Source organism: Periophthalmus magnuspinnatus, chromosome 1 (genome assembly GCF_009829125.3).
Source record: "Periophthalmus magnuspinnatus isolate fPerMag1 chromosome 1, fPerMag1.2.pri, whole genome shotgun sequence".
Taxonomy (NCBI): domain Eukaryota; kingdom Metazoa; phylum Chordata; class Actinopteri; order Gobiiformes; family Gobiidae; genus Periophthalmus; species Periophthalmus magnuspinnatus.
The window spans coordinates 6349707-6376514 of NC_047126.1; the positions used below are offsets into that span (position 1 = coordinate 6349707).

A 26808-nucleotide genomic window follows, 5' to 3' on the forward strand; every position below is an offset into this window, starting at 1 on the left:
TAAACAAACTTGCAAATTTGTCAAAATGAACTAGACCCATGTGGGATTATAACCAAGTCTTTTGGAATTTTCTAAGTAATAAAATGTGGGTGTGGCCAGCCTGCAAAGAAAAAAGCCATTTTTTAAAGTATTTAATTGCATGTAACTCACACAGTTAGTGTCCTACGTCCCGGCATGAATATACTTTTTTATTCAATCTGTTGATCTGAACAAATAGATGTACAATTTACACAGGTCAGACAATAAATTGCTCCACAGCGCCCCCTTGAACGTTTGAATTGGACCAAAAAAATTACTTTGACATAAACATTTGAAATTTGGCATGGACATCCCTATTGATATACTGAACAAAACAGTCAATGACACCATACCTCTATTTTCAAAGGTGTTGCCATGGCAACGTCTGACATTTCTCATTGAAATACATGGGTTTTGGATAACTGTGGTGAAAAATTATTACTTTGTCACAGACCATGGAAATTTGGTACACATATTCCTCACATTATACGGAACAAAAAAGCCAATGAGAACATACCTCTTTTTTCAACTATGTTACCGTGGTAACATAATAAATGTGTCATTGAAATGAATGGGGTTCAGAGTACTGGACTTTGTTGTAGACTAAATAGATGCTCTACACTCATCAAACTATGGCCTAAAATTCAAGATTGGCAAAAAATGTTGTATTTTCATGTGGAAAAAAATTTATGTTTCAAAATGACTCAATAGCGCCACCTCAAAAGTTCAAATACATTGCGGCAATGAGAGGCCTTTTTGATTGTAGACAACTGAAATTTGGTACAAACATAGAACATGTCAAGACAAGTAAAAAAATATATTATGACCCCACCCTAAACCCTACAGGAAGTCAGATATTGTGGGCGGAACCCCATTTTTTTTTTATTTTACCTCTCACAATTGGATTTTTTATGTCGTAGAATTTCATTCAAGGATCTTGCAAAATGGTCACAATTTAGTAGACTGTTGTGGGATTATAGGGAACTCTTTTGGAATTTTCTAAGTTATAAAATGTGGGTGTGGCCAGCCTGCAAAGAAAAAAGAAGATTTTTGAAGTTTTAAATGTCCTGTGGCTCAAACATGCAGTTTCCTATTTTCCGGCATTAATATACATTTTGTTCAAAATCGTGATCTGAGTGCATAGATATGAAATGTACACATATCAAATATTACATTGCTCCACAGCGCCCCCTTGAAAATTTTAAATGACATGTAAAAAAAATACTTTGTCACAAACATTTGAAATTTGGCATGAACATCCCTATTCCTATACTGAACAAAAATGTCAACAACACCATACCTCTATTTTGAAAGGTGTTGCCATGGCAACGTCTGACATTTCTCATTGAAATAAATGGGTTGTGGTTAACTGGGATGAAAAATTATTACTTTGTCATAGACCATTGAAATTTGGTACACATATTCCTCACATCATACGGAACAAAAAAGCCAATAAAGACATACCTCTATTTCCAACCGTGCGGGTGTGACAATGTCATAAATGCTCTCTTTGGAATGAATGGAGTAGAATTACCGTAAATTTCGGATTATAAGCCGCTACTTTTTTTCCACGCTTTGAACCCTGCGGTTTATACAGCAGTGCGGCTTATTTTTGGATTTTTTACTGGATAACGGCCCCTGGGTTTTATTTTCACGGACAAGCCTTCTACACGTGGCAGATAAATATGGCAAAAACAACTTAAGTGCATTAAAAAAATACAAATCACCAAACCGCTGCATCAGAGGGAGCCCTGCGCTGATTATGTGATTATGTCTACTCTGCTCCGCAGTTTCTTTCAAAAAAAAAAAAAACAACAACAAAAAAACTCTAAAGGCGTATCGTTTAATCCCAGGTGCTTATTCTCCATGTGCCAGAGCAGTTTTGAAGGTTTCATTGCCTTATTTGCTTTTCCCGTATGTTACGTAGAGCGGACTGTGCGCGTGAGTCACCTGCAGCGACAAACCCAGATTTTAAGTAGGCATTGTCTGTTAAATTTATCTTTCTTTTTCTTGGAGGTCGTAGTCTCCTCTTCTGGCTCCTCAGTTGTCCTTTTCCCCTTTGTTAAAAGCTCTCCAAAGACTTTTGTTTTGGCTCATTTTCACTCGCTTGTGGCTCTAGTTTTGTGCGTCGTGTCTGATGTGTTATACGTGAAACGTCATCGCAGAGACAAGAGCGGATAATAAACTTGCTACTACATCAAATAGATTTCTGTGGCGATTTCCAGCAGGATTTTCATGATACATCTACGGACGAGCTTATTAGTGTGTCATTAGGGACGGGCGAAAGTTGCTCCTGACCCCTGTGCGCACAGCATCTGAAAATCAGGGCTCTTTACGCAGGACTGTGAGCTGTGTCTGTATCTGTGAGACGTGTGACGTGAGCGGTGTTTGTTTTGAACATTGTTCCGCGAGTGTGACGCTTATTTTGAGCAACGAAAAATAAGAAAATATAATTTTATTTTAAGATCATAATAATCTTCCAATTTAAACTACAACAAAAAAGAGCTAACACAAATAAAATACACTTCAGCCACGCAGAGCCGCAGTATGAGGCTGAAAGAGGCGCATACGGCTCCGGAGCCGCGGGTTGCCGACTCCTGAAATAGAGTCACTGCACGTAAGCTCGGCATCAATGAATCCAACTTGGTCAATGTAAAAGACGACAAAAGTTTTCAGAGGAAATAAAAGCAGATTTTCCGTGTTGGTGCAGCGTTATTTTCTAAACCTGCAGATGTGTTCATCCCGTGTTGTCGTGTTGGTTCCAATTTTCAGGCACAGTTAAAAAAAAAAGCGTGTCAGTGCACCGTCTTTATGTGTAAATATCTCATGTTACAATATGAAAACCTGCGGCTTTTATTCAGGTGCGGCTTATATATGTACAAAATTGATTTTCTCTTCAAATTTAGCTGGTGCGGCTTTTATTCAGGTGAGCTCTGTAGTCCGAAATTTACGGTACTTAGTCGCTGATTTTGGGGGGAGGGGCGATGTAAGCGGGAACGAAAGGCAGGATCTTCACTGTGGCATGTACCCCGCGGTCGCAAGGGGTGGCGAGGGCCTTTATCACTGCTTGCAGTTTTAATTATTATTATTATTATTATTATTATTATTATTATTACTACTATTATTATTATTATTATTATTATTGTTATTGTTATTATTATTACTATTATTATTACTATTATTATTATTATTATTATTGTTATTATTATTATTATTATTATTATTATTATTATTATTATTATTATTATTATTCTATTTGTGAAACATGTTGCTCCTGTGTCTAATCTTCTCCACAGCAAGATTCACTTCCTGCTTTGGAGAGAAAGTGATGGAGGGAGGCGACACAGAGCTCCCAGGCCTGTGTCAAGTTACGGAACTAATGGTGGAGGTGATGTAATGGGACGCTACGCCGGGACAGTCCCACTACTGCTGCAAGGAACAGGTTTGGAGCACAGGGGATGTCAATTCAATTCAATTTAATGCATCACTTATTCATAAAAGTGACGTGTTAGGATTCATTCATACTATTTCTGCTTTATTAGGGATAAAGGTCAGGTAAAGAAACTGAGCCACACTGTGCAAAATATTGTCAAATCTATCAATGATTAAATAGTCTCTGTTTGTATGTCGTTATTCATCTCATACTTCAAACATGACAAGGACGAAACAATGAAAACCAATCAAGTCATTCCGCGTTACTCATTTCCAAGAGAGACCATTACTGCCTTGAATGAAACGTTTTGGACAGATAACAAAAGATTCCCGTTGACCTTTGAAACCAAATAACGCCACAATAATTTAAAAATCCATGTTCATCTTAGTCCAAAGTGTAATAACAAAACCTCCTTTATACTGTAAATGAAAACCAAAGTCCTATATTACGCTTTAAGCCATGTTTTAATGTTGTTACCTCATCAAAAACAGACCCGGAGTGGTGTTTTGTTTCATTCGCACATGTTTGACCGATCCTGGATTAATAATCTGTCTGCTTCTCCAAAACTTCAAAACGCTCTGTTCCACCTTGTGATGTCACGAAGTAGTAGTTTTCAAGTTAACGTCTACCTTTTACATTTTTTTTTTTTTTAGTAGAGGTAGGAAATTCCAGGGCTGAAATTATCCAAATGATTCTAGTGAAGGTGTGTGGAGTTTAAAAACACAGTGGAGCACTTCCTGTATTACCACATGATGACATCACAAGGTGGAACAGAGTGTTTTCTGTTTGATAGAAGAACACAACCTCCAACTACAGGTATGTTTTCAATGAGGAAACAACATTATAACATGCCGTAGATCAGAAAATAACGTAATATGGGTCAAAATTACTACATTACAGTTTAATATATTTGTTATTTCTCCATTGTACAGACTTTGGTGATTTATTGCCAGTTTAAAGCACAACTGACACTTTTGGCCCTTTAAATATCGTTTTATCTTTTTACTATGGGTCATAACTGGACGACTGTTTGCAGTGTTCACTCTGTGCGTAACCAAGGTGCATCACTACGTTAAGGTCAATGTCAAGTAAAGAAAACTGAGCTGAAACCCTGTTAAATGTATTAGCATCCTCTGTGTAGACACTGAAAAAGAACATAAATGCCTGACTTGGAAACAAAAACCTACTTACAGGGCCGGTTCTAGCTTTCAGGGGACCCTAAGTTGAATTTATCTCTGGGGCCCTGACAGCAGATGTGTACTGGATTCACATTTGACAACATTATAACTCTGCTCTCATCACTTTCACCAGTTGTATTTGTGTTTACGTGACCAAAATCAGACTGAAAACATCCAAAACTACCACAGTCACAAGAACAGAACACGAACATATAAGGGGGGATCAAGATTTTTGAAATTCTAGACAAGTTTCTGGTGGATTTTAATGTTTTCCAGTTGGCGACAGTGGGCTTATATTTACGTTGTGTCGGGTCCTTGCACCGGTGTAAACACAGAGCTGCCCTCACCTCTGCCCGACTCAAAAACAAATGTAGCAGCAGCAGATATTTTGCGACTATACACATAAAACAAATGTAATTGTGTAAGATAAAATAAGATAAGATAAGATAAGATATGCCTTTATTAGTCCCACAGTGGGGAAATTCCAGTATTGCACCGCACAGTTAAAGAACAGAAGGAAAATGGTACATGCAATAAAACAAGATAATAGATAAATAGCTTAAAATAATAAAAAGAATATCTTAAAATAATTTAAAAATAGAGAGAATTTGAGAGAGATATTTAAGCTGCTGTAAATACACAAGCCCTGTTTCCAGTAAAACTTTATAATCATCTTCAATATAAATGTATGGACTCTTGGGGGCCCCCTGCTGGCCTTGGGGCCCTCAGCAGCTGCTTAGTCTGCTTATATGCTGCACCGGCCCTGCTTACTTACTATTAAATCTAAAGTTCAAATATTTACCTTTCCGTCTGTAGAAATGTGTCTTTCAAGTGCTCAATGCTACAAAAAGTGGTTAAAAATATCAAAAAGAGAGCTAAATATGTTTCCAACCGGTATTTTTACTCTCTTTGTTCAAAACACAGTGCAAACTCAGCAGATGTGATGAACTTCAATGGCGGTTGTGTTTGGACAGCAGAAATATGGATGAGGATCACGTTCACCTTTCAACAGTGTCAAGTGTCGATGTGGGTTTCTGAGGTGAATAGACCCCGGAGTCTGTGCAGCCTCCACCCGTGAGAAAAACACTCGCTCTGGAATATCAAGTTAGGGCTTCTGATTGGGAAAAGTTTATCATTTTTTTAATACTAATAATAAATAGACAGAAGCTTGTACAATTGATTGATAAATAAAGTACAAGCGCGTTACTGGACAATTAGACTTTTTAATTAAGTGTTAAACAAACCAAGACTTTTCATGTTTTAAAGACTCATTTCTCATTTTTTTCTCTACTTGGTTTTAGCTAAAAGAAAATGAGAATACACTATTTGCTGATAAGTTAAAACCTGAAATACAGTTATTACGATGCATTAAAGAGAAAATATTATGCACATTTTTATGTTATAATGTTGTTTCCTCATCAAAAAACACACCTGGACTTGTGTTTTGTTTCATTCACACATGTTTAACGCACAAACCCTGCAGATTTAAGCTGACTTCTTCTCTGATACAGAAAACACTCTGTTCCACCTTGTGATGTCATCATGTGGTGATACAGGAAGTGCTCCGCTGTGTTTTTAAACTCCACACACCTTCACTAGAATCATCTGGATCCTTTCTGCCCTGGAATTAACATTGAACTAAAGGTAAAATGTAGCCGTTGACTTGAAAACTACCACTTCATGACATCACAAGGTGGAACAGAGCAGTTTGAGCTTTGTAGATGTAACAGACTAATAAACCAGGATTACTCAAACATGTGTGAATGAAACAAAACACAACTATGGGTTTGTTTTTGAGGAGATAACAGCATTATAACATGCCTTAAATCTCACAAAAACACATGTACTCTTGTGTAGCATTAAATAGTGCAAAACATAAGACATATTTTTTTCCATATCATCGTGTTAAAATAATAAATAATAGTAATAAATTCACACTAATACTCTCCAGACTCATTTGTTATCACTCAGTTGAGTAAAACCTGGTTGGCAGCACATGTGTTCCCATGAAAGTAGATACAGGGCTTTTCACTTTTCAGCTTATTGTAAAGGAGCCGAACAGCCTGCCCCCAAACACCAAACACAATACGAGCCATAGTAAAGTATCACATGTCAGTACTGAGGCAAAATGACACGCTGGAGTCTTAGGCAGCAACATAGACAATAGTCACAGGAATATGCACAAATCCTGTACACAGATCAGTAAAAGTGATACATTAAAGGTCCTATATTACACAAAATGGACTAAAATGACGTTTTATCCATGTTTTAATGCTGTTACCTTCTCGAAAACATGTTTGAGTAATTTAATGGTTAGTCTGTCTGTATTTCCAAAGCTCAAAATGCTCCGTTCCACCTTGTGATGTCATATAGTGGTAGTTTTCAAGTTAACAGCTACTTCCTGTATTATGACATATGAGTGTTTTCTGTTTGAGAGAAGAACACAGCCTAAATATGCAGAGTCTGTGTGTTAAACATGTGTGAAAGAAGCAAAACACAACTCCAGGTCTGTTTGCGATGAGGAAATAACACTGTAACAGATCAGAAAATAGTGTAATATCTGCCCTTTAAGCTCTCACAAGGTACATTTCAATTAAAAAAAACCAACACCAATCTAACAAAAATGTCAATGTCAATGTCAGTGTCTAATCATGTGAGGTTATAGTAGCGTGCATGGCCTGAACAACCTGTCCGACAAGCAGATGAGCTCTCACACCAGCCGCACATCACATGCTTCCTCCTCGGAGTGAAGTCATCGCTGTGTCAATATTTGCAATGGTAATACCCCTGTAAATATGTAATAGTGTTTGTGGGGACTGGAGTGAAATAAAGCAGGACATTGGTTTACTCAAAACATCTCTGTGTTTTTCACCACCATCATGCAGGTTGTTGCAGAAAACAAAAAGTGCAAAAGTAGTGAAAAGGGCCTTTATTGCAAGTAAACAGAAGGACGCTGATAAAGGCCATTTATATGTGAGATCCTATCTGTGCATCTGTGCAGGCAGCGGAGTAACAAGTGGCCAGACTTTTAAATATGTGTCATCATTCTGAAGTCAATGGAAAAGGAAAGTGGCAGAGGACATTCTTCACAGTATTGTATTGTGTGCATTGTTCATTATGATCAGTCCTTTTGCCTGAAGGGCGGCATTCCTGGCGGCTGACTGCTCTCTAAGGACAGGTGATTCCAGTTTCACAGACAAGGTCAAAAACTATGCACTATGTCTAGAAATGACTGTGTCAGCAAATAGTGATGAGGCAACTGGAGCTCATTCAGAATACAATGATCTTCTTGAGACTTCATGTCTGGGGGTTTAAATTGTAGATTTTCTATGCACAATATTGACTTACAGAACTTGTACAGTGTCTTTTTTGATGTCTGCCTTGTTAACAAGCTGCCCAGAACACTTGGAGCCACTCCTCTACGCTGGAGTTTGGAGTACAGTTTGCATATGTGGCTTTTTCCCAGTGGGAGTATCTCCTCCTCAACGCATAGTAACACAACAGGTGCTTAGTAGCAGAAGCTCTTTGACCACTTGTGACGTTATATGTGTCTATACTGATGATGCCTTTACTGAGATTACTGTACGGTGCATACATTTACCATGGCACATTTTTATTAAGTTAAATGTACATGTTCGACTGTTGCCATAGTTTTATTCCCAAAAGAAATCTTTACCTTTAAGTTTTGCGCTGTACTCCGTCTTGTCTGATTGACTCCTCCTCACCAGCGTCCCCAGGTTGATGTCACTTTTGTCATCAGTTACAATAGTGTCTGTCTTTCTTCTCTCCAAGTAACGTAAAAACACCGGACGGTTCCTCCTTTTGATAGGTCTGTCTTTTTCTTTCTCTTTTTCACAGCCAGAGGCCTCCTTCTCTTTGGGCTCCATGTTGAAGCCTCCTCTGCCCTGAACTCAGGTCCAGTCAAAGGGGAAGAGAGAGCACAGAGAGAGGACAGGAGTGTGGGAAGTGCAACAGGTGTATGGTGCTCAGGTTGTGCAGGTAGCTCCGCCCCCCTGTCTATAGCTGTCAGAGAGAGAGCTGTGGAAATGCCTCCTCACAGGTATATTCCCTTTGGACCCATGTTTTTAAAGGCTGAGAGGCACTGTACAGTAGACCTGCTGAGACAATTAACGCCTTGAGTTATTGTGTTAGTTATTTATTGCTTTATTTTCTACTATTTCTACTAATATTTCTACTATTCTACTATTAGATGTCTAGCTTAATTTAGCAGTCTAGTGGTCTACATTTAAAAATAGCTATTCATTTTGAAGAAACAACATTGAATCACATTTATTATATAAAATTTAAATGTTTTTAGGCAAAAAAAATCCATAGAAACATTGTTTTCTTGAAAGGACATTTGATTGTGTTTGTAGTTAATGTTTATAGTCCACATATTTATTGATTTAATGTGTAATTTTGGTGGCCTCTAGTGGCAGTATTACAGATTGCGGTTGCATATTTGACATGATCCTGTTTCCACTTACAAGACACAAATAGTGTAGAGTGAACAGGTTTTCAAAATTCAAAACGGGGACATGTCCAAGTTGGGATAGTTGGTATGAATAAAATTGTGAACAAAAACAATCTGTCAGTTCAACAAAGTGCTTTTTTTTTGCCTTATGCTCATTTTCAAGCACATTTTTTTGTATTTTAGCTAAACAAATAACAACATATTCACTTCTTTACTGTTAGTTGGTATCAGATCGGTCAAAAATGGGGACACCTGGAATATTTCTTGTATAAAACTGGGACAAATCAATGGCTTTGGATAAATCCACTGGGACATGGGACACAGGGCTCAAAACTGGGACTGTCCCGGGTAAATGGGTACATCTGGTCACACTACAATAGAGTGATAACATTTTATAGCAGCTCTAGTTGTGAATTCATTTCCAGTTTTGCACATCTGTAGAATATGTTCAGTAGGTTGTCAAAGCTCCAGCTGGAAAAAAAAAAATCCTTGACAGACAGAAAAAAATAAACACATGCCTTAAAATAAGAAACCACATCAAATATTGGTAAACCCGCTTTTTGTTTGATTTTTACTCCTTGTGAAATGGTTCAAAGTGAAATCAAAGGTTTTGGGTAAATATGGTAAAATGAATGCTTTTAATAACCCGCTTTTATGGGTTTGCTGATAGCTGTATGTGTCATTTGTTTGAACAGATTATCATCCTACACAAAGGGGCAGAACAGAAGTGTTTGTTCGTCGTACAATGGAAACATATGGACTTTGATCTGACTTGTGATGTACTGTGCAGATTATGAACATGTGCCTACAAATCTGTATTACCTACACATTACTTAGACCGACTACTTCTTCCTTCTATTTATCACTCAGCCTAAAAGCATGGAACTTATTAGCAGAGGGAAAATAACACATTTCTTATTCTTATTTTAAATCTGTCTTATATAGTCTACATCACATGTGTCTAACTCAAGGCCCGTGGGCCAAATGCGGCCCGCCCCGTCATTTTATGTGGCCCGCGACAAAGTAAATTACAAGGTATGACTGTTTTAAAATGTCAGTTTATCATTAGATGCACAGTTAAACAGCCATTTTTTTTCATATCTATGCACATCCTTATGCAATATTTGTAACTTGAATAAGTAATAAATATAGAAATTGTGAATTAACAAGATTCAAAAGTAGTTGCATTTATTTTACATTAAGTTTGGTTACATTTAGAGACATTTATTTTACAGTTAGTTACATCTGGCCCTTTGAGAGCGACCATTTTGTTGCTGTGGCCCTTTGTGAAAATGAGTTTGATGCCCCTGGTCTACATAGTCTACAACTTGCCAAATTGTTGTGCAGTTAATTTCCATGGTTGTATTTATCTATTGCAGTGGTGGAAGAAACACTCATTTTTGTTACTTTAGTAAAAGTTGGTCAAATATGATTACCTAAAGCACATGTGTCAAACTCAAGGCCCAGGGGCGAAATCTGGCCTGCCATGTCATTTTATGTGGCCACGACAAGGTAAATTAAAATGTATGACTGTCTTAAAATGTCACTTTATCAGTATAGGCAGATACACAGTAATTTTGTTTTTATTTTTTTTTTTACATCTATGCAAATTGGCTCTCGGTGAAATTGAGTTTGACACCCCTGACCTAAAGTCTTAGATTGTGCCACAAAGCTGGATGTAACACTGTAAAAACATGTATTTTGTTGGCAAATAGCAGTAAATTCATTAATTTTACTTCCCTCTGTGTGTTACTGCAGCCACAGAAGATGTCAGGTCACAACTGAATGGTTTAAGAAATACACTGCCTGGCCAAAAAAAAAAAAGTCGCTACATGGATTTAACTAAGCAAATATGTTGTAGTTGCTGCAGTTGGTCCGGTCTAGGTTCAGCAGAATGAGGTCAGCTGACACCTGAATATACTGAATGACCAGGTTATTCCATCAATGGATTTTTTCTTCCCTGAGGACACGGGCATATTCCAAGATGACAATGCCAGGATTCATCGGGCTCAAATTGTGACAGAGTGGATCAGGAGCATGAGACATCATTTTCACACATGGATCGTCCACCACAGAGTCCAGACCTTAACCCCATTGAGAATCTTTGGGATGTGCTGGAGAAGCTTTGAGCAGCGTCAGACTCGACCATCATCAATGCAACATCTGGGTGGAAAGTTAATGCAACACTGGATGGAAATAAATCTTGTGACGTTGCAGAAGCGAAATCAAAACAATGCTGTAATCAAAATTAAAGTAGGTCCAACCAAATATTAGAGTGTGTGACCTTTTTTTTTTTTGGCCGGGCAGTGTGTAAAGTTCCAGATGGGAAGCCTGAGAACAAGTTTGGATTTGATGGACAGTTTAAACGTACTTAAATCTTGTAAGACGAAACTTGTCCCAGCTGAAAAATATACATAATCACAAACTATTCTTAGTAATACTTGTACTATTGTGTTTTCTAGGACTTTGCAGTTTAGATCATCAAATCCACCCATGAGCACTAGAGGGCACTAGTGCACAAACAATCTGCTGCAGGGGGCATTGATGGTAGTTCAGATAGAGGACATGTGCAGCTGTTTATATTTAGGAGTTAACCCTTTGTATCTTCTGTGAACCTTTAATCTAAATGTCCCAAGTGTCCGCACAGAGACTAGTAAAGTGGCATTTCAATATTCTGTGCCTTCAACATGGAATAATTTACAAAAAGTCTTGAAATTACAAGAACTGACTTTAATACTTCAGTTTAAATCTATGTTGAAAGGTTTGGAAATTAAGTCTATGATTTGTAATTGCTTTTAAGAATCCATTTTGTGATGTGTTGAAATGTCTGTGTGTAATGTAACTGTGCTGCTGTCTTGGCCAGGACTCCCTTGAAAAAGAGATTAGTAATCTCAATGGGACTTTCCTGGTTAAATAAAGGTTAAATAAAATAAAAAAAATAGAACCTTCTTGTATGTCCTTCCTCTAATTAATCTCCAGTAATCTTCTTTTTCTTGTCTGACTATAACAATGTGAATCCTGTTGTTCTCAGTCTAACCTCCTCATAAACTCATCTTTCTCGCATCTTTCCGATTGCAGATGTTTTTATTTATACTAGTTAAAACATGAAATCACATCTCCACAGATCTGACTTGGCAACTTATTCTTGTGGCTTATGCTTGTCTTTTTGGAGATAGTACGTTTAATGCCACACCATTTATCACTTTAGGCTAAGCAATAACATCAACATACTGTGGATTATTGCAGACCAAAGCTGTCCCATCTCCACGGTGACAAACACCTGCACCAGAAAAGTTCCATAGTCCACCTTTAAATGTGACAAAAGTGAAACAAATGCTGGTGGAGATAAATCTGTACACACGTGAACGCTCCCATAGGAACAGAGGAAAGTCTGGAACTGAAAAGGGCTGCATTTGTCCCACACAGCGCCCCCTGTGGCTATCAGGGGTCACTGCTCTTCCACAGTCCTGCCAAAGTACTCCCTCTGGAACTGCTGGAACTCCTCCTCAGTGAAGACGCTCTGGGGCTTCTGGGGTCTTTGGGTAGAGTCTCCCACATGGTTCTTGGACTGTCTCCCTGAATTCTGCTTCAGGATCTGCCACAGACACAAAAATACTTTATAATTCTACAAGATCAGACTGAAACTATTGAATGAGTATAAGCTGGCATTTGTAATCAGGATCCCCGTCTCGACCATAGACTGTAACGTTCTAGCCGCTGCATTTCAAACAGGAAGTGAGCATGAGCTTCACTTCCAGCTCCATCGACTGTGGCTCCAATTCACTTTGTATTGAAAAACAGTCGTCCCTCTCTCTGTAGCTGCTGTCAGACTCATCATTTTGATCTTAAAATATTCATATTAACCCATTCTACATGATCCTGGTGTTTTTATTTCACTATTTTGTTCATAAATCAAGATATGAACAACTATAACAGACAAATCAGGCGCTTTCTTTCTCCGATATCGCTCCCGTTGGCGTTAGCAACAGGTTTGATTGACAACATAGCGAAGTGCCCACCCTGTGCCAAACCAACGGTACGGGCAGGTAAGAGCGGGCTTCAAGCACCTCACTCCTTGGCCGTTTGGTTGATTGCTAGCATACTCGCGGTCGGAGTTCCAAATCTGCCCCTATAACTGATAATCTCAATGATCTTAATTTGGGTGGAGACGAACGCTATGGGTAACGTCTCCCTTTATTCAGTCCCGAACCTGTTCACACGTCACATCGCTACACGTTTCCTTCAAGAGAGAGACAGAAAGAAAGAGAAACAAGAGAGAAAGTAAATGTAAAACGTGAATCTGTACAGTGTGAAGTTAAGGGAGCACACTGTACGCTACCAGTCAGGTTTGGACATACCTTCTCATTCAATGTCTTTTTTTTGGTTACCTCTTTGTACATTTTAGGTAGGCAAGATAAGTGGAATTACGTAGCAAAGAAAAAGATTCATTTAATAACTTTTTTTTTATATTTTAGATTTAAATTCCTGTAAGTATCCACCCTTTGCTTTGTTGACAACGCTGCAAACCCCAGGCCTTGTCTCAATGAGCTTCATGATGGTGGATCCTGGAATGGTTTTCATTTTACAGCTGTACCAAAGCAAAGGGTAAAGGCAACTATTGAGTTATTTTGAGTTCATTTTTGTCATCCATAGTTTTGATGCTTCAGTGAGAATCTATTTGGGCAATACTTACATCTCAACCGAGTTTTTGTAACATGGTCATTTCAGTACGTGTATTCACTTCCCAACACTGACAAATACGTAACTGTATTCTATAAACCCGTCACGATAACACATTTTAAAGTGTGATAAATTGATGATGTAAATATAGATGATAAGCAAAAAAGTAGTCTACAATTCTGCAATATTATTAAAAAACATGAGCTGCAATAAATAAATAGCAGAATGCAACTCATATATTGAATAAAAAAATAAACAAAAATGTCCTATTGGTACAAAGAAAAGGTTCACACGATAAATATTAACCCCAAAAATGATTGTTCCATCCGTCACATCTTGAACAATAAGCCTATATATTAATTATCGTGACAGTGTTAGTATTCTGGTACAGTTACTCTTTTCTTTTGATGGTATTCAGTTACTTTTTTTACAGTTTATTTTAAGTAATACATAACGGTACTTCATGTAATTTTGGATTTAAACTGCATAGGATTAGTGCATGTGTGATTTTTCATCTCTAATTGAACATAAATGGATACATAACGACAAGAATAAAGCCGTTTGTAATACTATGACATTCAGTATTCTAGAACTAAATACATTTTCAAAGTATTCTTCCCATCTCTAGTCACTGGTCAGAAGACTTGGGGAATCTTTTGAATCTTTGGCCTGGATTCACCTCGTCTGCGATGTGTGAGCTGGTCTCATGTTCCCAAAGCTAAATGTACTTCAGAGTCACACAGGTCCCAGCAGGACAGTAGAGCTGCACAGGTCCCAGCAGGACAGTAGAGCTGCAGAGAGGCCTGAGACTAACACCAGGCATTCTGCTGATTAAACAGGAGCAAACACGTGCGGCAAACCCTTGGCCTTCGCTCATTGAGTTTCATGATGAAGTTTCCTTTTTCACTTCGCAGCTGTGCCGTGTCAGGGAAATGCCAAGAGTGCAAAGAAGTGATCAAAGCAACGGGTAAAGGCTATTTTTTAAAAATCTAAAATAAGTTTGGAGTTATTTGGAGTTTATTTTTTGTTCTGATGCTTCAGTGAGAATCCAAAGTGTAAATAATCATGGAAATAAAGAAAAAAAAATATGTGTCCAAACTTTTGTCTGGTAGTGTATAAAAAAAACACCATTTAATCCCTTTTGGAACAAACTACACGTCCTTTTGGAGTGTACTACTATAGCAGTTATGTGCACTAAGCTGTTCTGGCTTAGTGCACATAACGTCATTTTGCTTATTCACTTTAAACTTACTGTGATTTTTTGTACAGTTTTGGGAGAGGACATCTGATATAAAATCATTAAAAAAAAGGGGAGAGGCGGGCGTACCTTAGCGGTCTGGTCTCCAGAGCCGGAGCTGCCACTGTGCAGGAAGTACTGTAGGGTCACTGCAGTGTGCTCCTTCTGCTGCCCCCTGCTGGCCTCCTCTGTGCACACGGTACACACGACGCATTACACCTGTCCAACACGTTAAAGACGACCTATTGTGCTTGTGTCTCCTCTATAGTTATAATCTATGACAGCCGTGGATAATTTTCTTATAATTTACACATTTTAAACCCCAAAATTCATCTAAAATTCATCTTGGGGCTAAAAAAATTGTGTCACAAACTCAGTGCGATGTGCAGTAGTTTCCTTAGCCGGAAGCACACTGCTTGTGTTGTGATAGTGCCCTGAAGGGGAAGTGACTTAGCATGGAGTGTCTCTGTGTGGTATTGGTTAAACCAGAGTCGGGCCTGAAACAGAGGGACTTACCCAGAGCGCTCCTCATCCTGCGCCCTTTGACTGTGGCTCTGTGGGGGCCAAGGGGGGGCGCTTTGGAGGACCTCTTGGACACACCGTCCTTCATCACCTTCTGTTTGGTCTTCTTCTTTCCATCTGGTCCCTCTGAAACACACAGCCTATAGTCAGAATAGTCCAGAGAGGAAGACTGTAGGGAGGAGACGAGGAGACACAGAGAAGAGGAGACAGAGTGAGGAGACACAGCGAGGAGATGAGGACAGAGACGTGGAGAGACAGAGGAGAGAAGACACAGCAAGGAGAGAGGAGACACAGAGAGGAGACACAGCGAGGAGATGAGGAGAGACAGAGGAGAGAAGAAACACCGAGGAGTCACAGAGAGGAGACAGGGGACACAGTTAGGTGAGAGGAGACAAAGAGAGGAGAAACAGCGAGGAGAGGAAACACAGCGAGGAGAGAAGATAAAGTGAGGAGACAGAGAGGAGACACAGAGAAGAGACACAGCAAGGAGAGACAGTGAGGAGAGAGGAGACAATGAAAGGAAAAAGGAGATGCAGTGAGGGGAGAAGATACACAGTGAGGAGACACAGAGGAGAGAGAGGAGACACAGCAAGGAGAGAGGAGACACAGTGAAAAGACACAGAGAAGAGAGGAGACACAGTGAGGAGAGAGAAGACACAGCAAGGAGAGAGGAAACACAGTGAAAAGACAAAGAGAAGAGAGAGGAGACACAGTGAAGAGAGGAGACACAGCAAGGAGAGGGGAGACAGTGAAAAGACACAGAGGAGAGAGGAGACACAGTGAGGAGGCAACAGTGAAGAGAGAGGAGACACAGCAAGGAGACATTGTGAAAAGACACAGATGAGAGAGGAGACACAGTGAGGAGACACAGTGAAGAGAGAGGAGACACAGCAAGGAGAGAGGAGACACAGTGAAAAGACACAGAGGAGACACAGTGAGGAGGCAACAGTGAAGAGAGAGGAGACGCAGCAAGGAGAGAGGAGACAGTGAAAAGACACAGAGAAGAGAGAGGAGACACAGTGAAGAGAGAGGAGACACAGCAAGGAGACATTGTGAAAAGACACAGATGAGAGAGGAGACACAGTGAGGAGACACAGTGAAGAGAGAGGAGACACAGCAAGGAAAGAGGAGACACAGTGAGGAGACACAGAGAAGAGAGGGGAGACACTGTGAAAAGACACAGAGAAGAGAGAGGAGACACAGTGAGGAGACACAGTGAAAAGACACAGAGGAGAGAGAGGAGACACAGCAAGGAGAGAGGAGACACAGTGAAAAGACACAGAGAAGAGAGAGGAGACACAGTGAGGAGACACAGTGAGGAGACACAGTGAGGAGACACAGTGAGGAGACACAGTGAGGAGACACAGTGAGGAGACACAGTGAGGAGACACAGTGAGGAGACACATAGACACTCTCTATATATGGCGCCTCATTAGTTTCCTTTGGATCTACCTGAGATGTCTGCACTGAGCAGCTCCAGACCTCTCCTGACCAGCGCCGCAGACATCGCTCCAAACGTTCTCCGAATGCTCCAGATAGTCCAGATAGTCCAGATAGTTCAGATAACTCGCCTGGGATCCAGAATAAACGCTTCTTCGATGAAAACAGATATGATTCTTCTTAGAACCAGAACATAGACTATGCGCACGTGCTTATGGCGCTTACTACAGAAACATCAACATCCGCCTCACTTCCTGCTCGCGTGCTGCTGCTCGCGTGATGCTGCCCCCCACTGGTAACCCCAGAGTCCTACAGCGCTCGTGCCCACCCCCCCAACGAGACATAAACAAGGAACTAGAGACCGTCTCCATGGTAACCTGTAGTAAAGAATGTCCCGCTGCAGCAGATTTAGATTTATATTAGTTTATTTGAAAACACATGATTAAACATAAAACACATGATTAAGTAAATTCTGCTCAAGAAATCAGACAGGGAGGTGGACTTTTTAATATTTTTTTCCCTTTAATACTTCAGTGGTTTTGCCCATGTATTGACACATAAATATAGTTTAATTCTGCATAAAATAGCTATAGACCAGTGCAGCGTTGAATATTCAATTTCATAATTCAGAGAAAAAATGTCCTGCATTATTAGGACACAAATACACCACTATATGTCCGTTTAAACATTTTCACCAGTGTGGTTGCTGGTCCTATTTTTGCATTATTTTACTTCCTAATTTTGCTCTTACATATTGCTCTTATATTTTCCTCTTACATGTCGCTCTTATATTTTGCTCTTACATTTTCCTCTTATATTTTCCTCTTATATTTTGCTATTATATTTTGCTCTTACATTTTCCTCTCACATGTCGCTCTTATATTTTCCTCTTATATTTTCCTCTTACATTTTCCTCTCACATTTTCCTCTCACATTTTCCTCTCACATGTTGCTCTTACATGTCGCTCGTGCTTTTCTCTGTGTCAGGGCCTTGTCCTTGGCCACTCCTCTCCGCGGAGTGATAGGCCTCTGCCCGTGGAAGGATACAGTGGTGCTTCGGCAGTTTATAAACAGCTGCGCTCGCTCCCGCGGAGTCTCTCGTGTCTCTTTGTCCTCCTGTGTCCTCTCTCCGCTCTGTCCCCGCGCCCCGAGCCCTCTGCGCTCTGTCTGCTGTCACTTTTGTCTCAAACCTCCCATAAAAACACGGAAAATGGCGGTGTAACGGCAGGTTCGGCAGCGGCAACATCCTGGCAGTGCATCGGCAAAGGGCGCTGGCATTTTTTGGCAATATGGCGTAAGTATTTCTCCATTAATTTATTGTTGATCTGTGACAGCCATGGGGGACGCTCTGAAGGGACTTTTACTCGGTTAGGGACATGCTTTTGAAGGCTCGCATCTGTAAAGGCTGTAGGTTTTCCCACATCAGTATAAAGTAGCTTCTTTGTGTCTTGTTAGTGTAGCAAACTTTTCATTACGTCCAATTTCTTGTCAAAATCATTTCATTTGCAAGTTATGTGGCTGCAGCCGTCAACAATCTTTAAGTTGTATAAACAATAACAAATAAAGGCTTGTACATGGACAACGTGGCGTGTCCAAGATGGCGTGTGTGTAAAGCGCCTCGCCTGAGCTCAGTGTTCAGGCAAAATGGCGGTCAGGCGGATCCACGGCTTAGAGAATGACCAAATTAGGAAATAAGACACAGTGGGGGCGGGGTTTTCTTGTCTGTGTTTATAATTGTCCTTCTCTGCTGGTCTCGTGCCTCGGATTAGTTACCTGTCCAACCTGTGTCTAATGTCCAAATGTCCACAGATGACTTTCCTTCTCTGGTCTTTGTTTATGAGTCTCTGCACAGACATGACAATACTGCAACTTAACCTGCCTAAACCTCGCATAACCAGCTCTAGTTGGTGGTTTCAGGCGTTCACCCTGTAGGAAATCTGACTGCTGTCAACTTGTGTAGCTCCAGGGCAGCACAGGGTTCAAGTCATTTTATTTTTGTAAAGCCCAAAATTACATGAGCAGTTGCCTCTTGGGGCTGAACGTGGAATCAACAATGAAGCAGACATTGGTCAATAACAGACAAGTAAATTAATCAACAGAAAACAAGCAAGTGGAGAAATGTCCCAGAACATCCTCTGTCCTTAGACCCTCTGTCTCAGCAAAGAAAAACAAAAAAACCCAGTGGGGAAAAAGAGGGGAACCACAGTGAAGGAGAGCTCCACTTCCATGGACGGGCAGCTGCAGATGTGCCCAGGTTTAATGCACATCCATTTGCAGATGTTCAAGTCTCTAGGGCCAGGGCCCACTCAACTAAGGGACATGCTAGGGTAGGGGTCATCCAGCCAGGTGTGGGTACAGGAGGGGCATCTAGAGTCCAGCTCTAGATGCCTCTAGAGTCCAGCTATCACCAGGCGGTCAGCGGCCAGGCATCTGAAACGGTTGCATTGCCCAGAGGGGAGTTGGACAGGGAACAACGTGTGAATAGCAATGAACAAACTTCAGGTGAACTGAAGTGTGAATGCAGTTGACAGGGAAAGTAGGAGAAAACAGAGCATAGTGCTCAGGTTACCATACTTCTCACAGCATAGCTGCTCCTGAGGCATCTTAACTAAAACTGCAGGTTTTATTTCTGCTCCTAATTGACCTGGCCATAAGCTAATTCAAAGGAACATTTCAAGCCTGGTCGTAAATGTAGAGACTGTGGGGGGCTCTTTAACATGGCCAGGGGGCTGATCCCATAACACAGAAGGTTGGTAAATCAAAGGTCTCCTTTAGACATTTTAGGAACCACCAGTAGTCCAGCATTTTGATAGCAGAATGCACTATTTGGATGATGGGGTACTATAGTGTCTTGCAAATACGATGGGGACATTCCCTGGTACTTATCAGATAAGTAGGATTTAAACCAGCCGTGGGCTGCCCTTCTGACCTCTGTAGTAGAATATTGTGGTCGATGAGGTCAAGCACTTCACTGAGGTCCAACAGAACCAGAACTGAGACCAATCCATTGTCAGGAGCTAATGAGTCATTTGTGACTTAATAGTGCAGTTTCTCTGCTGTGGCGAGCTCTGAATCCTGATCCTGAAAACCTTTAAATTAATTATTAGCCTGTAGTGGCGACAAAGCTGCTTAACTTTTTAAAGGATTTTTGAGATGATTAGAGGGGATGATTATAGATGGGTCTATAGTTGGCTAAAAATCAGGTTTAGTTTTTTTTTTCCAGAAGTGGCTTAATCACTGACTATGTCCCCCAGTCCTTCAAATATGGCTTTTCTAATGAAGAATTATGTTAAGGATAGGATCTATAATTGGAGAGAGGATTTCTTTGAGGAGTCTGATGGGAATAGAGTAACATACGAGTTGAGGTTCTTGAGGACATAAAGGCTGAAGTTGTCTCTACTTGGTCGACAGCAGTAAACGTGTGTAGTATCACTGGTGGATTTATGTGGGACCCCATTTTACAGCCTGCGGTTGCTCAGTATTAACTGTAGGAGTATTGGGTCAAAATCACAATCATTAGAGATACATTAACTAATGGGACAGGACTCAGTGGCTGGGCCTGGATCGTGTCCAGCTGATGGTGACTTGATGTTTGACGTGACTTTCTGTTGCAGGTCGTTCTGGGCATTACCCCAGTGCTTTACTGCTTGGGACAGCAGTGTGTCACTCACCTCACCTGAATCACATCTTCTCTTATCAAGTCCTTCACTGAAGCGGAGCAGCCATGATGCTCTCAGAGCTGGACCTGGAGGACGTGGAGGCCCTGCACTCAGGTGGGTCTGTTAGCTTGTTACTCTGTTAGACTGTTCGCTTCCAGATGCTGACCTGTGTGTTTGCTCTCAGGGTCCTCGTTTCTGACGGCTGACACTTTGGGGCCCCTTCTGGACCATTGTGGTGAAGCTCTGCTTGGCCTGTCTTCTCTGGAGGAGCCGCTCTCCTCCATCTCTCCTGTGCACTCCCATCATGCACCTCTCCCTGAAGCCAAAGCCTCAGACCTGATGCTGCCATGGCTTGGAACTAGTGACCTGCTGGACATTGAGTGTCCGCAGGAAGAAGGTGAGCTCTCTCATATGTTTGTGGATCGTCTTCTCTGAGTTTGCTCTGTAATCAAACCCTGTGTATTAAAATGGCCTTTTGCCTGTGTACAGATGCTTTGCTGGCTATGGAGTGGGTGTCTGAGAAGCTGGAGCTGGGTGAGCTGGACCTGGACTCTCTGCTGGACTCGTCTGACGACTGTCCTGACTCTCCTTACTCTCCTGATGCTGTGCCGGCCCCCTGCCCCCAGCCTGACCTGACCCCTGCCTTGACCCTCGAGAGCCCAGAGGGAGCAGTGAAGAGCGAACCCCTGTCCCCGGCCCTCAGCCCGGAGCTGGGCAGTGAGGTGGAGCTGGGGCAGGACCTAGTGGAGGGGCCCAGTCACTCTCATAGTGACAGTGACAGCGACTCAGGCATCGAATCGTCCCCTCCCCACACCCCCCAGAGCTGCAAGAGCAAGCCCTACAGCCGCCCACAGCCAGACACAAAACCCTCCCGCCCACTCAAGCCTGTCAAGACCGTGGAAAAGAAGCTCAAGAAGATGGAACAGAACAAGACGGCAGCCACACGCTACCGTCAGAAGAAGAGGGTGGAGCAGGAGGAGCTGAATGCAGAGCGCCTCCTCCTGGAGCAGAAGAACCAGGAGCTGTCAGAGAGAGCCCAGGCCCTCAGCAAGGAGATCCAGTACCTCAAAGACCTGATGGAGGAGGTACGCCGCCACCACCAGAGCAAGACCAGAACAGCGACCAAGTGAGACGCAGTGTCCAGATGGGCCCGAGCCCTGCGTGTGTACATAGATTTGTGCTGATGCTTTTTCTTTCACAGTGCTACTTTAGCTTGTATAAACGCTTTGCTCTTCTGATTTCAATAAATGTCTATTCTCCTGTTGAACTTTGTGTGTTGTGAGTTATTGGCCTGTTTATAGAGCCCATCATCTAGGGGACAGGGATTCACAAAATGTTCTATTGGTAACTCTTGCCAACAACGCAGGGTCCCCTGCTCTGAAATAAGTGCCAATATACAAACCTGTATAATATCTCATTTATAATGAACTAGATCCTAATTGAGTACAATCTAGACCTCAGCCATAACCACTGTACAGCCCTCTGCTACATGGCTGATTCAATAAGTTAATGAAACAACCGAAGCAATCAAGGTAACACGTGAAAATGTGCCTACTTTCAGCCCGACAGTTAACTTTACATCAGTCGATGGCATTTCTCATTCGATTATAAACTTGTCAGCCTCAGTACAGAAGCTCCTGTCCTGCAGGCGGCAGTGCTGCGCTCTGTCCGCTGTGCCGGAGAACACTTCCTACATGTTTTTACGCACAGCCAAATCTTTAAACACGACTGTCCCAGCGCTTTACTGTTCCACCCGCAGGCCAGTTCCGGAGGTCTGTCTCACGCGCAGGTAGGTGTTTGGACGTGACGTCCACAATGTGGACACGGCCGGTAGACGAGGAAGACGATAGACAACAGTGTGGTCCTGTGTCAGTCACGAGTGACTGAAGGAGAAGTTACACTGTTCAGAAATAAGGTGGATTTATATCAGAATCGAGTCAGACTTATTCTGTAAAGCGAGGCTGAGAGAACAGGTATGTTTGATTTGGCAAAGTGCCTTATGTTTGTTCTTGACTCTTGAAAAATGTCCTTAAAGTTTTAGCATGTGGCATAGACTCATGAGGCGCCCACACCTCTCCTTTCATTCTCGTTGAAGCCCAAATCCGAGGCTTTTCTCCACTTCAGCCACTTCTCCACTTCTAAGTAGGACAAGTTATGCCTTGAGCTGCATTCACGCTCCTGGTTTGGTCCTGGTTTAATTCTGGGTAGGCTAGATCCATGGTCCCAGTTTAGATCTAATATTTGCTGTGGTCTGTGTCTTCTTCACTCTGTGTGTGTTGATCAGGTGTTACAGGGTTCAGAAGTTGAACACTTTCGCTCTCTTGTTATTTCAGAATGTCCTCGGGCCCCCGTCATGTGGTGTGGAGCTCCAAGGGGGCCGTGGCCTACTTGAGCACACGGCCCTGGACCCCTGGCTCTGTGGTGGTGGAGCCCAGCCTGAGTGGAGCAGAGGGGGGCAGTGTGTTTGAGCTGCCAGAGGAGGCGTACCTGTCCCTGCTCCTGGGGGCCCGAGGAGTGTCCCGACTCCTGTGTGAGAGACTGGGCGTCCACAGGTGTGCACTGGTGGCCAGACCTCAGCCACACCGCCCCCCACAAGTAAGAGGAAGAATGGATTTGAAATAGTAATTTTAATCTGATGGCTGGTCTGCTACCCGCTTGTCTCCATGGAGATGTTATTGTTTTGCTAGGAATATTGCACAGTATTGCATTAACCGTAACTGTATCGCATATTACAGCTGTTATTGCTCAAAAATGCTGTGAGCGGGGCCGTTTATCCACAGATCTGACATTTAATGTCATACTTTGGAACATTCTAGGCAAAATAATAAAATGGGAGACCAGTAGATGGAATACCAAGAAAAGTTACGCAGTGCACCTTTAATTTTATTGTGGTGTTTTATGAATTTGACCTGAACATCGTGTCCGTTCTTTTCTCAGGTCCAGGTGCTGCCTCTCCATGGTCTGGATGCAGAGTGGTGTCCTCACCTGGCCGCAGACGAGGAGTTCAACCCCACTGACCCTGGGTATTGCACGTCCAAGAGCGCCCCCCGCTGGAGTGAGGAGCGACTGACGGAGCTCCAGGGCCAGATCAGGGCCATGCTGCCGGACCCTCTCTCCCCTCCAGACTACACCTTTCTGGGGGAGGATCCCGCTCACCCCGGCCTCTTCTCGAGGATCGTGCGGGGGGAGGAGCTCCAGTGGAGGGTGTGGGACGACCCCGGGCATGTGGCCTTCCTCACCCCGTTCCCCAACACTCCCGGGCTGACGGTGGTGGTCCCGCGGAGACCCCTGCCCTCAGACATATTCAGTCTGGAGGAGCAGGACTACGTGTCCCTGGTGCAGGCGTCTCGGAGCGTGGCTCTGCTTCTACTCAGGAGCCTGGCTGCTTCTGCTGTGGGGATGATTTTTGAGGGTTTTGAGATCAACTACGCTCATGTCAAACTGATGCCTCTCTTTTCATCGTGTTCATCGAGAGGGGAGCAGATTGGGGCCAGAGCTGCCCCCTTCTACAGCATCTACCCTGGGTTTGTGAGCTCCGAGGATGGACCTGAGGCCAGCGCTCACAGCCTCAAAGAGCTCCATGCTCAGCTCACCTGTTAGACACTTGTGTCACTGGTTCTTCTAGTCATATTGTACTGGATCATTCAGGAACTGACCTGGGCCTGTTGCTGGAATCTTCAGATGTTAAGAGAAGGCCGGGCTCAGAGTCGTGTGTTCTGGACCAGACTCTGGGCTGTGCTCTGGACCAGTACTTTTATTCATATCCATAGGATAAATAGGATAATGTTTGAAGTAATGTTTAGAAGATGTTTCATTGCATTTTGCATTTATAATATTTTTTATGATTTGATTCCACAATTGCAAAAAAAATGACCAAATTTGCTAATTTACTTTTATATGATGTACATTAAAAATCGTCAATTTTCTACACAGTATTCTCCTGCTGGCTGCACCTGTTGTACAAGTTTATTTTTTATAGAATATACATTTAAATGAAAATAACATAACCTCTGAAATCATAGTAAAAGTGATGAACTTTAGCAGCCCAGCAATCCAGACAGACTAAAGGAGGCTGTAATCCAATCATCTTTATTTCTAAACACATTTTACAAACAAAAGCCATTTCCAAATTACCACCCACATCGTCAGATCATCTCATAAATTCTTTCTTTCTTTATTCTGTATTTGTCAGGGACCATGTACAAATTAATTAATCTTACAAAAGAAAAGATTATTTGTACCAGATTTAGCTACTGCTACTTTCCCTGTGCAGTCCCTGGGCAGTGAACACATTAAAAATACACATTTCATTACAATTACATTATAGTTCATTTCATCATTAACATTAGCAGTAAAACACAATAAATGTCCCCAAGTCCAATAAATGATGTTTCCTACAGACCATACTAATTTAAAAAAATCAGTTATGTAATGTTCTGTATTCAATTATGAATACAGAACATTACAAATTAAATAGACTGATGTGGACACATTTGATTATCTTAAATGTACTTTTTTACATTTATATATTCAAATGGGCATGAATAATTCATATCAATGATTTCAAGACACAGAGGACCATATAATTCGTGCAAAAGTGTCCACTGGTTCTTAAGACCTTAAGAGTCAGTGGACACTTAAAACTCTCCACTGTGGGGGCTTGTGGGATGTGGGGGAGGCAGAGCGCTCCAGAGCTTAAAGTTAAGGTTCACTTTATTGTCCCCATTAGGCTATTTGTCCTCTGCATTTCACCAACCTTCAATGCAGCTGAGGTGAGCTGTCAAGAGCAGTGTCCCCCGCAGTACTGCCCCAGAGGACCTATCCATGATCTTGGGCCGACCACAGAGAACGCCCTCAGCTCCTGGTTTGAAGTCTGGGCTTAGCCAGTCGTGGGCGCATCGGGGCCCTTGGTCTGGTGCCCGCAACAGACAGCCCCCTCCATCTTGGTGATGTAGACGAGCGGCTCAATGCTGCTGCTCAGGTCCATGATGAGGTAGACACTCAAGACGATCTTACAGTGGTACTCGATGAAGCTGTATCGTGAGGCGAAGGGCATCAGGGCCACGGGGGGCAGGTAGTTGACCACAATGATAGCCAGGATGATGAGGACCATGCGGAAAGCCCTCTTCTTCACTGGGTGCATCTCCTCCTTCCCCGCCACCGAGCGCCGCAGCACCCAGATGATGGACACGTTAGAGAAGAGCATGACGCCAAAGGCTAACAGGATGATGGCAGTGAAGAGCTCAAACTGCACCAGGAAGTTATATACCAGGCTCTTGGCCAGGCCGTAGCTCAGCACCAGCCCCCACACCAGCACAGACACCAGCACACGCAGCTTATTGTCCCGCACACGGCTGAAGACGACCGGGTGCACCACAGCCATGTACCGGTCCAGGCAGATGCACACCTATAGAGAGCAGGACACTACTCAGACAGCTGTGCCAAAGCAGAAAATGTCTCATTTGGATATTGACTAGACTGGTATTTCTATCTAGGTGTGCAATAGTTGCTTTAGGAATGATCACAAATTGGACTCACGAGGAAGAGTGGGGCTGAGTCCTTGACCCCGTAGGCGAAGCGCTGGAAGCTCCAGATGCGCCCGTTGCCCAGCAGCAGTCGGTTAACTAGGTCAATGGGCGTCATGAGGCAGAAGTAGGCATCCAGTACGGCCAGGTTTAAGATGAAGATGTCGGAGGTGGACGCATCGCTCTTCCTGGACGCGATGTGCCAGATGACCAGCAGGTTACAGGGAGTGCCCACCACCAGGTTGAGCACTTTAACGCCGTAGTAGAAGACAAATGCGAAAGGTTCAGCTTCACACACCGGGTACAGGTACCAGAGCGGATGTGAGGTGGCATTCACCTGCACACTGTCCGCCTCAGAGGAGTTCATCTTCAGAGGAGCCCTGGAGTGAAGAGAGAAATCAGAATGATACTGCAAGTGGTTACCACAGCTGCCCTGGGGCAGGCTGATGCACATGCGACTGCCATTTGTTACAAACAGACTGTAAGAGCTCTACAGAAACATGGCCTTACCTGGTTCAGTCCCTGGTTCAGTCCCTGGTTCAGTCCCTGGTTCAGTCCCTGGTTCAGTCCCTGGTTCAGTCCCTGGTTCAGTCCCTGGTTCAGTCTCTGGTTCAGTCCCTGGTTCAGTCCCTGGTTCAGTCC

General features: G+C 42.5%; 5 protein-coding genes across 5 annotated transcripts in view; 2 read left to right on the top strand and 3 right to left on the bottom strand.

Moving 5' to 3' along the window:
* Positions 1-9661, bottom strand: part of arhgef38 (Rho guanine nucleotide exchange factor (GEF) 38) — a 39301-nt gene extending 29640 nt beyond the window's left edge. Inside the window, exon 1 of the mRNA XM_033966668.2 lies at positions 8306-9661. Coding sequence (XP_033822559.1) covers positions 8306-8516 — 211 coding nt within the window. The 5' untranslated portion in view covers positions 8517-9661. The remainder of the gene's footprint in view (positions 1-8305) is intronic.
* rps19bp1 (ribosomal protein S19 binding protein 1) lies at positions 9661-17295 on the bottom strand. Its single transcript, XM_033966691.2, has 4 exons — positions 16995-17295; positions 15537-15668; positions 15111-15208; positions 9661-12698 (listed from the first exon to the last, which is right to left on the bottom strand). Exons 1-4 carry the CDS (start codon positions 17047-17049, stop codon positions 12552-12554), a joined length of 432 nt encoding a protein of 143 aa, XP_033822582.1. The 5' UTR covers positions 17050-17295; the 3' UTR covers positions 9661-12551.
* A 780-nt stretch (positions 17296-18075) lies between these two features.
* On the top strand, positions 18076-21908 carry atf4a (activating transcription factor 4a). The gene is made up of 4 exons (XM_033966679.2): positions 18076-18276; positions 20597-20755; positions 20826-21038; positions 21131-21908. The coding sequence occupies exons 2-4, from the start codon at positions 20707-20709 to the stop codon at positions 21769-21771; spliced, it is 903 nt and encodes a 300-aa protein (XP_033822570.1). The 5' UTR covers positions 18076-18276; positions 20597-20706; the 3' UTR covers positions 21772-21908.
* Positions 21909-22257: 349 nt separating this feature from the next.
* LOC117373607 (uncharacterized) lies at positions 22258-24570 on the top strand. The gene is made up of 3 exons (XM_033969672.2): positions 22258-22430; positions 22975-23236; positions 23579-24570. The coding sequence occupies exons 1-3, from the start codon at positions 22336-22338 to the stop codon at positions 24239-24241; spliced, it is 1020 nt and encodes a 339-aa protein (XP_033825563.2). The 5' UTR covers positions 22258-22335; the 3' UTR covers positions 24242-24570.
* An 854-nt stretch (positions 24571-25424) lies between these two features.
* LOC117391410 (hydroxycarboxylic acid receptor 2-like) lies at positions 25425-26588 on the bottom strand. The gene is made up of 2 exons (XM_033989610.2): positions 26180-26588; positions 25425-26048 (listed from the first exon to the last, which is right to left on the bottom strand). Exons 1-2 carry the CDS (start codon positions 26531-26533, stop codon positions 25521-25523), a joined length of 882 nt encoding a protein of 293 aa, XP_033845501.2. The 5' UTR covers positions 26534-26588; the 3' UTR covers positions 25425-25520.
* Between the last annotated feature and the right edge of the window lie 220 nt (positions 26589-26808).

Coding starts and splice junctions, on each gene's coding strand:
- rps19bp1 (XM_033966691.2), bottom strand. CDS start 17,049: ATGTCTGCGGCGCTGGTCAGGAGAGGTCTGGAGCTGCTCAGTGCAGAC. Junction 15,209..15,536: donor CAGGATGAGGAGCGCTCTGG/GTAAGTCCCTCT, acceptor CCGTGTGCACAG/AGGAGGCCAGCAGGGGGCAG. Junction 12,699..15,110: donor CTGGAGACCAGACCGCTAAG/GTACGCCCGCCT, acceptor TGTCTGTGGCAG/ATCCTGAAGCAGAATTCAGG.
- LOC117391410 (XM_033989610.2), bottom strand. CDS start 26,533: ATGAACTCCTCTGAGGCGGACAGTGTGCAGGTGAATGCCACCTCACAT. Junction 26,049..26,179: donor ACTCAGCCCCACTCTTCCTC/GTGAGTCCAATT, acceptor TGCTCTCTATAG/GTGTGCATCTGCCTGGACCG.
- LOC117373607 (XM_033969672.2), top strand. CDS start 22,336: ATGTTTTTACGCACAGCCAAATCTTTAAACACGACTGTCCCAGCGCTT. Junction 22,431..22,974: donor GAGGTCTGTCTCACGCGCAG/GTAGGTGTTTGG, acceptor TTGTTATTTCAG/AATGTCCTCGGGCCCCCGTC. Junction 23,237..23,578: donor AGCCACACCGCCCCCCACAA/GTAAGAGGAAGA, acceptor TTCTTTTCTCAG/GTCCAGGTGCTGCCTCTCCA.
- atf4a (XM_033966679.2), top strand. CDS start 20,707: ATGATGCTCTCAGAGCTGGACCTGGAGGACGTGGAGGCCCTGCACTCA. Junction 20,756..20,825: donor CGTGGAGGCCCTGCACTCAG/GTGGGTCTGTTA, acceptor GTTTGCTCTCAG/GGTCCTCGTTTCTGACGGCT. Junction 21,039..21,130: donor TGAGTGTCCGCAGGAAGAAG/GTGAGCTCTCTC, acceptor GCCTGTGTACAG/ATGCTTTGCTGGCTATGGAG.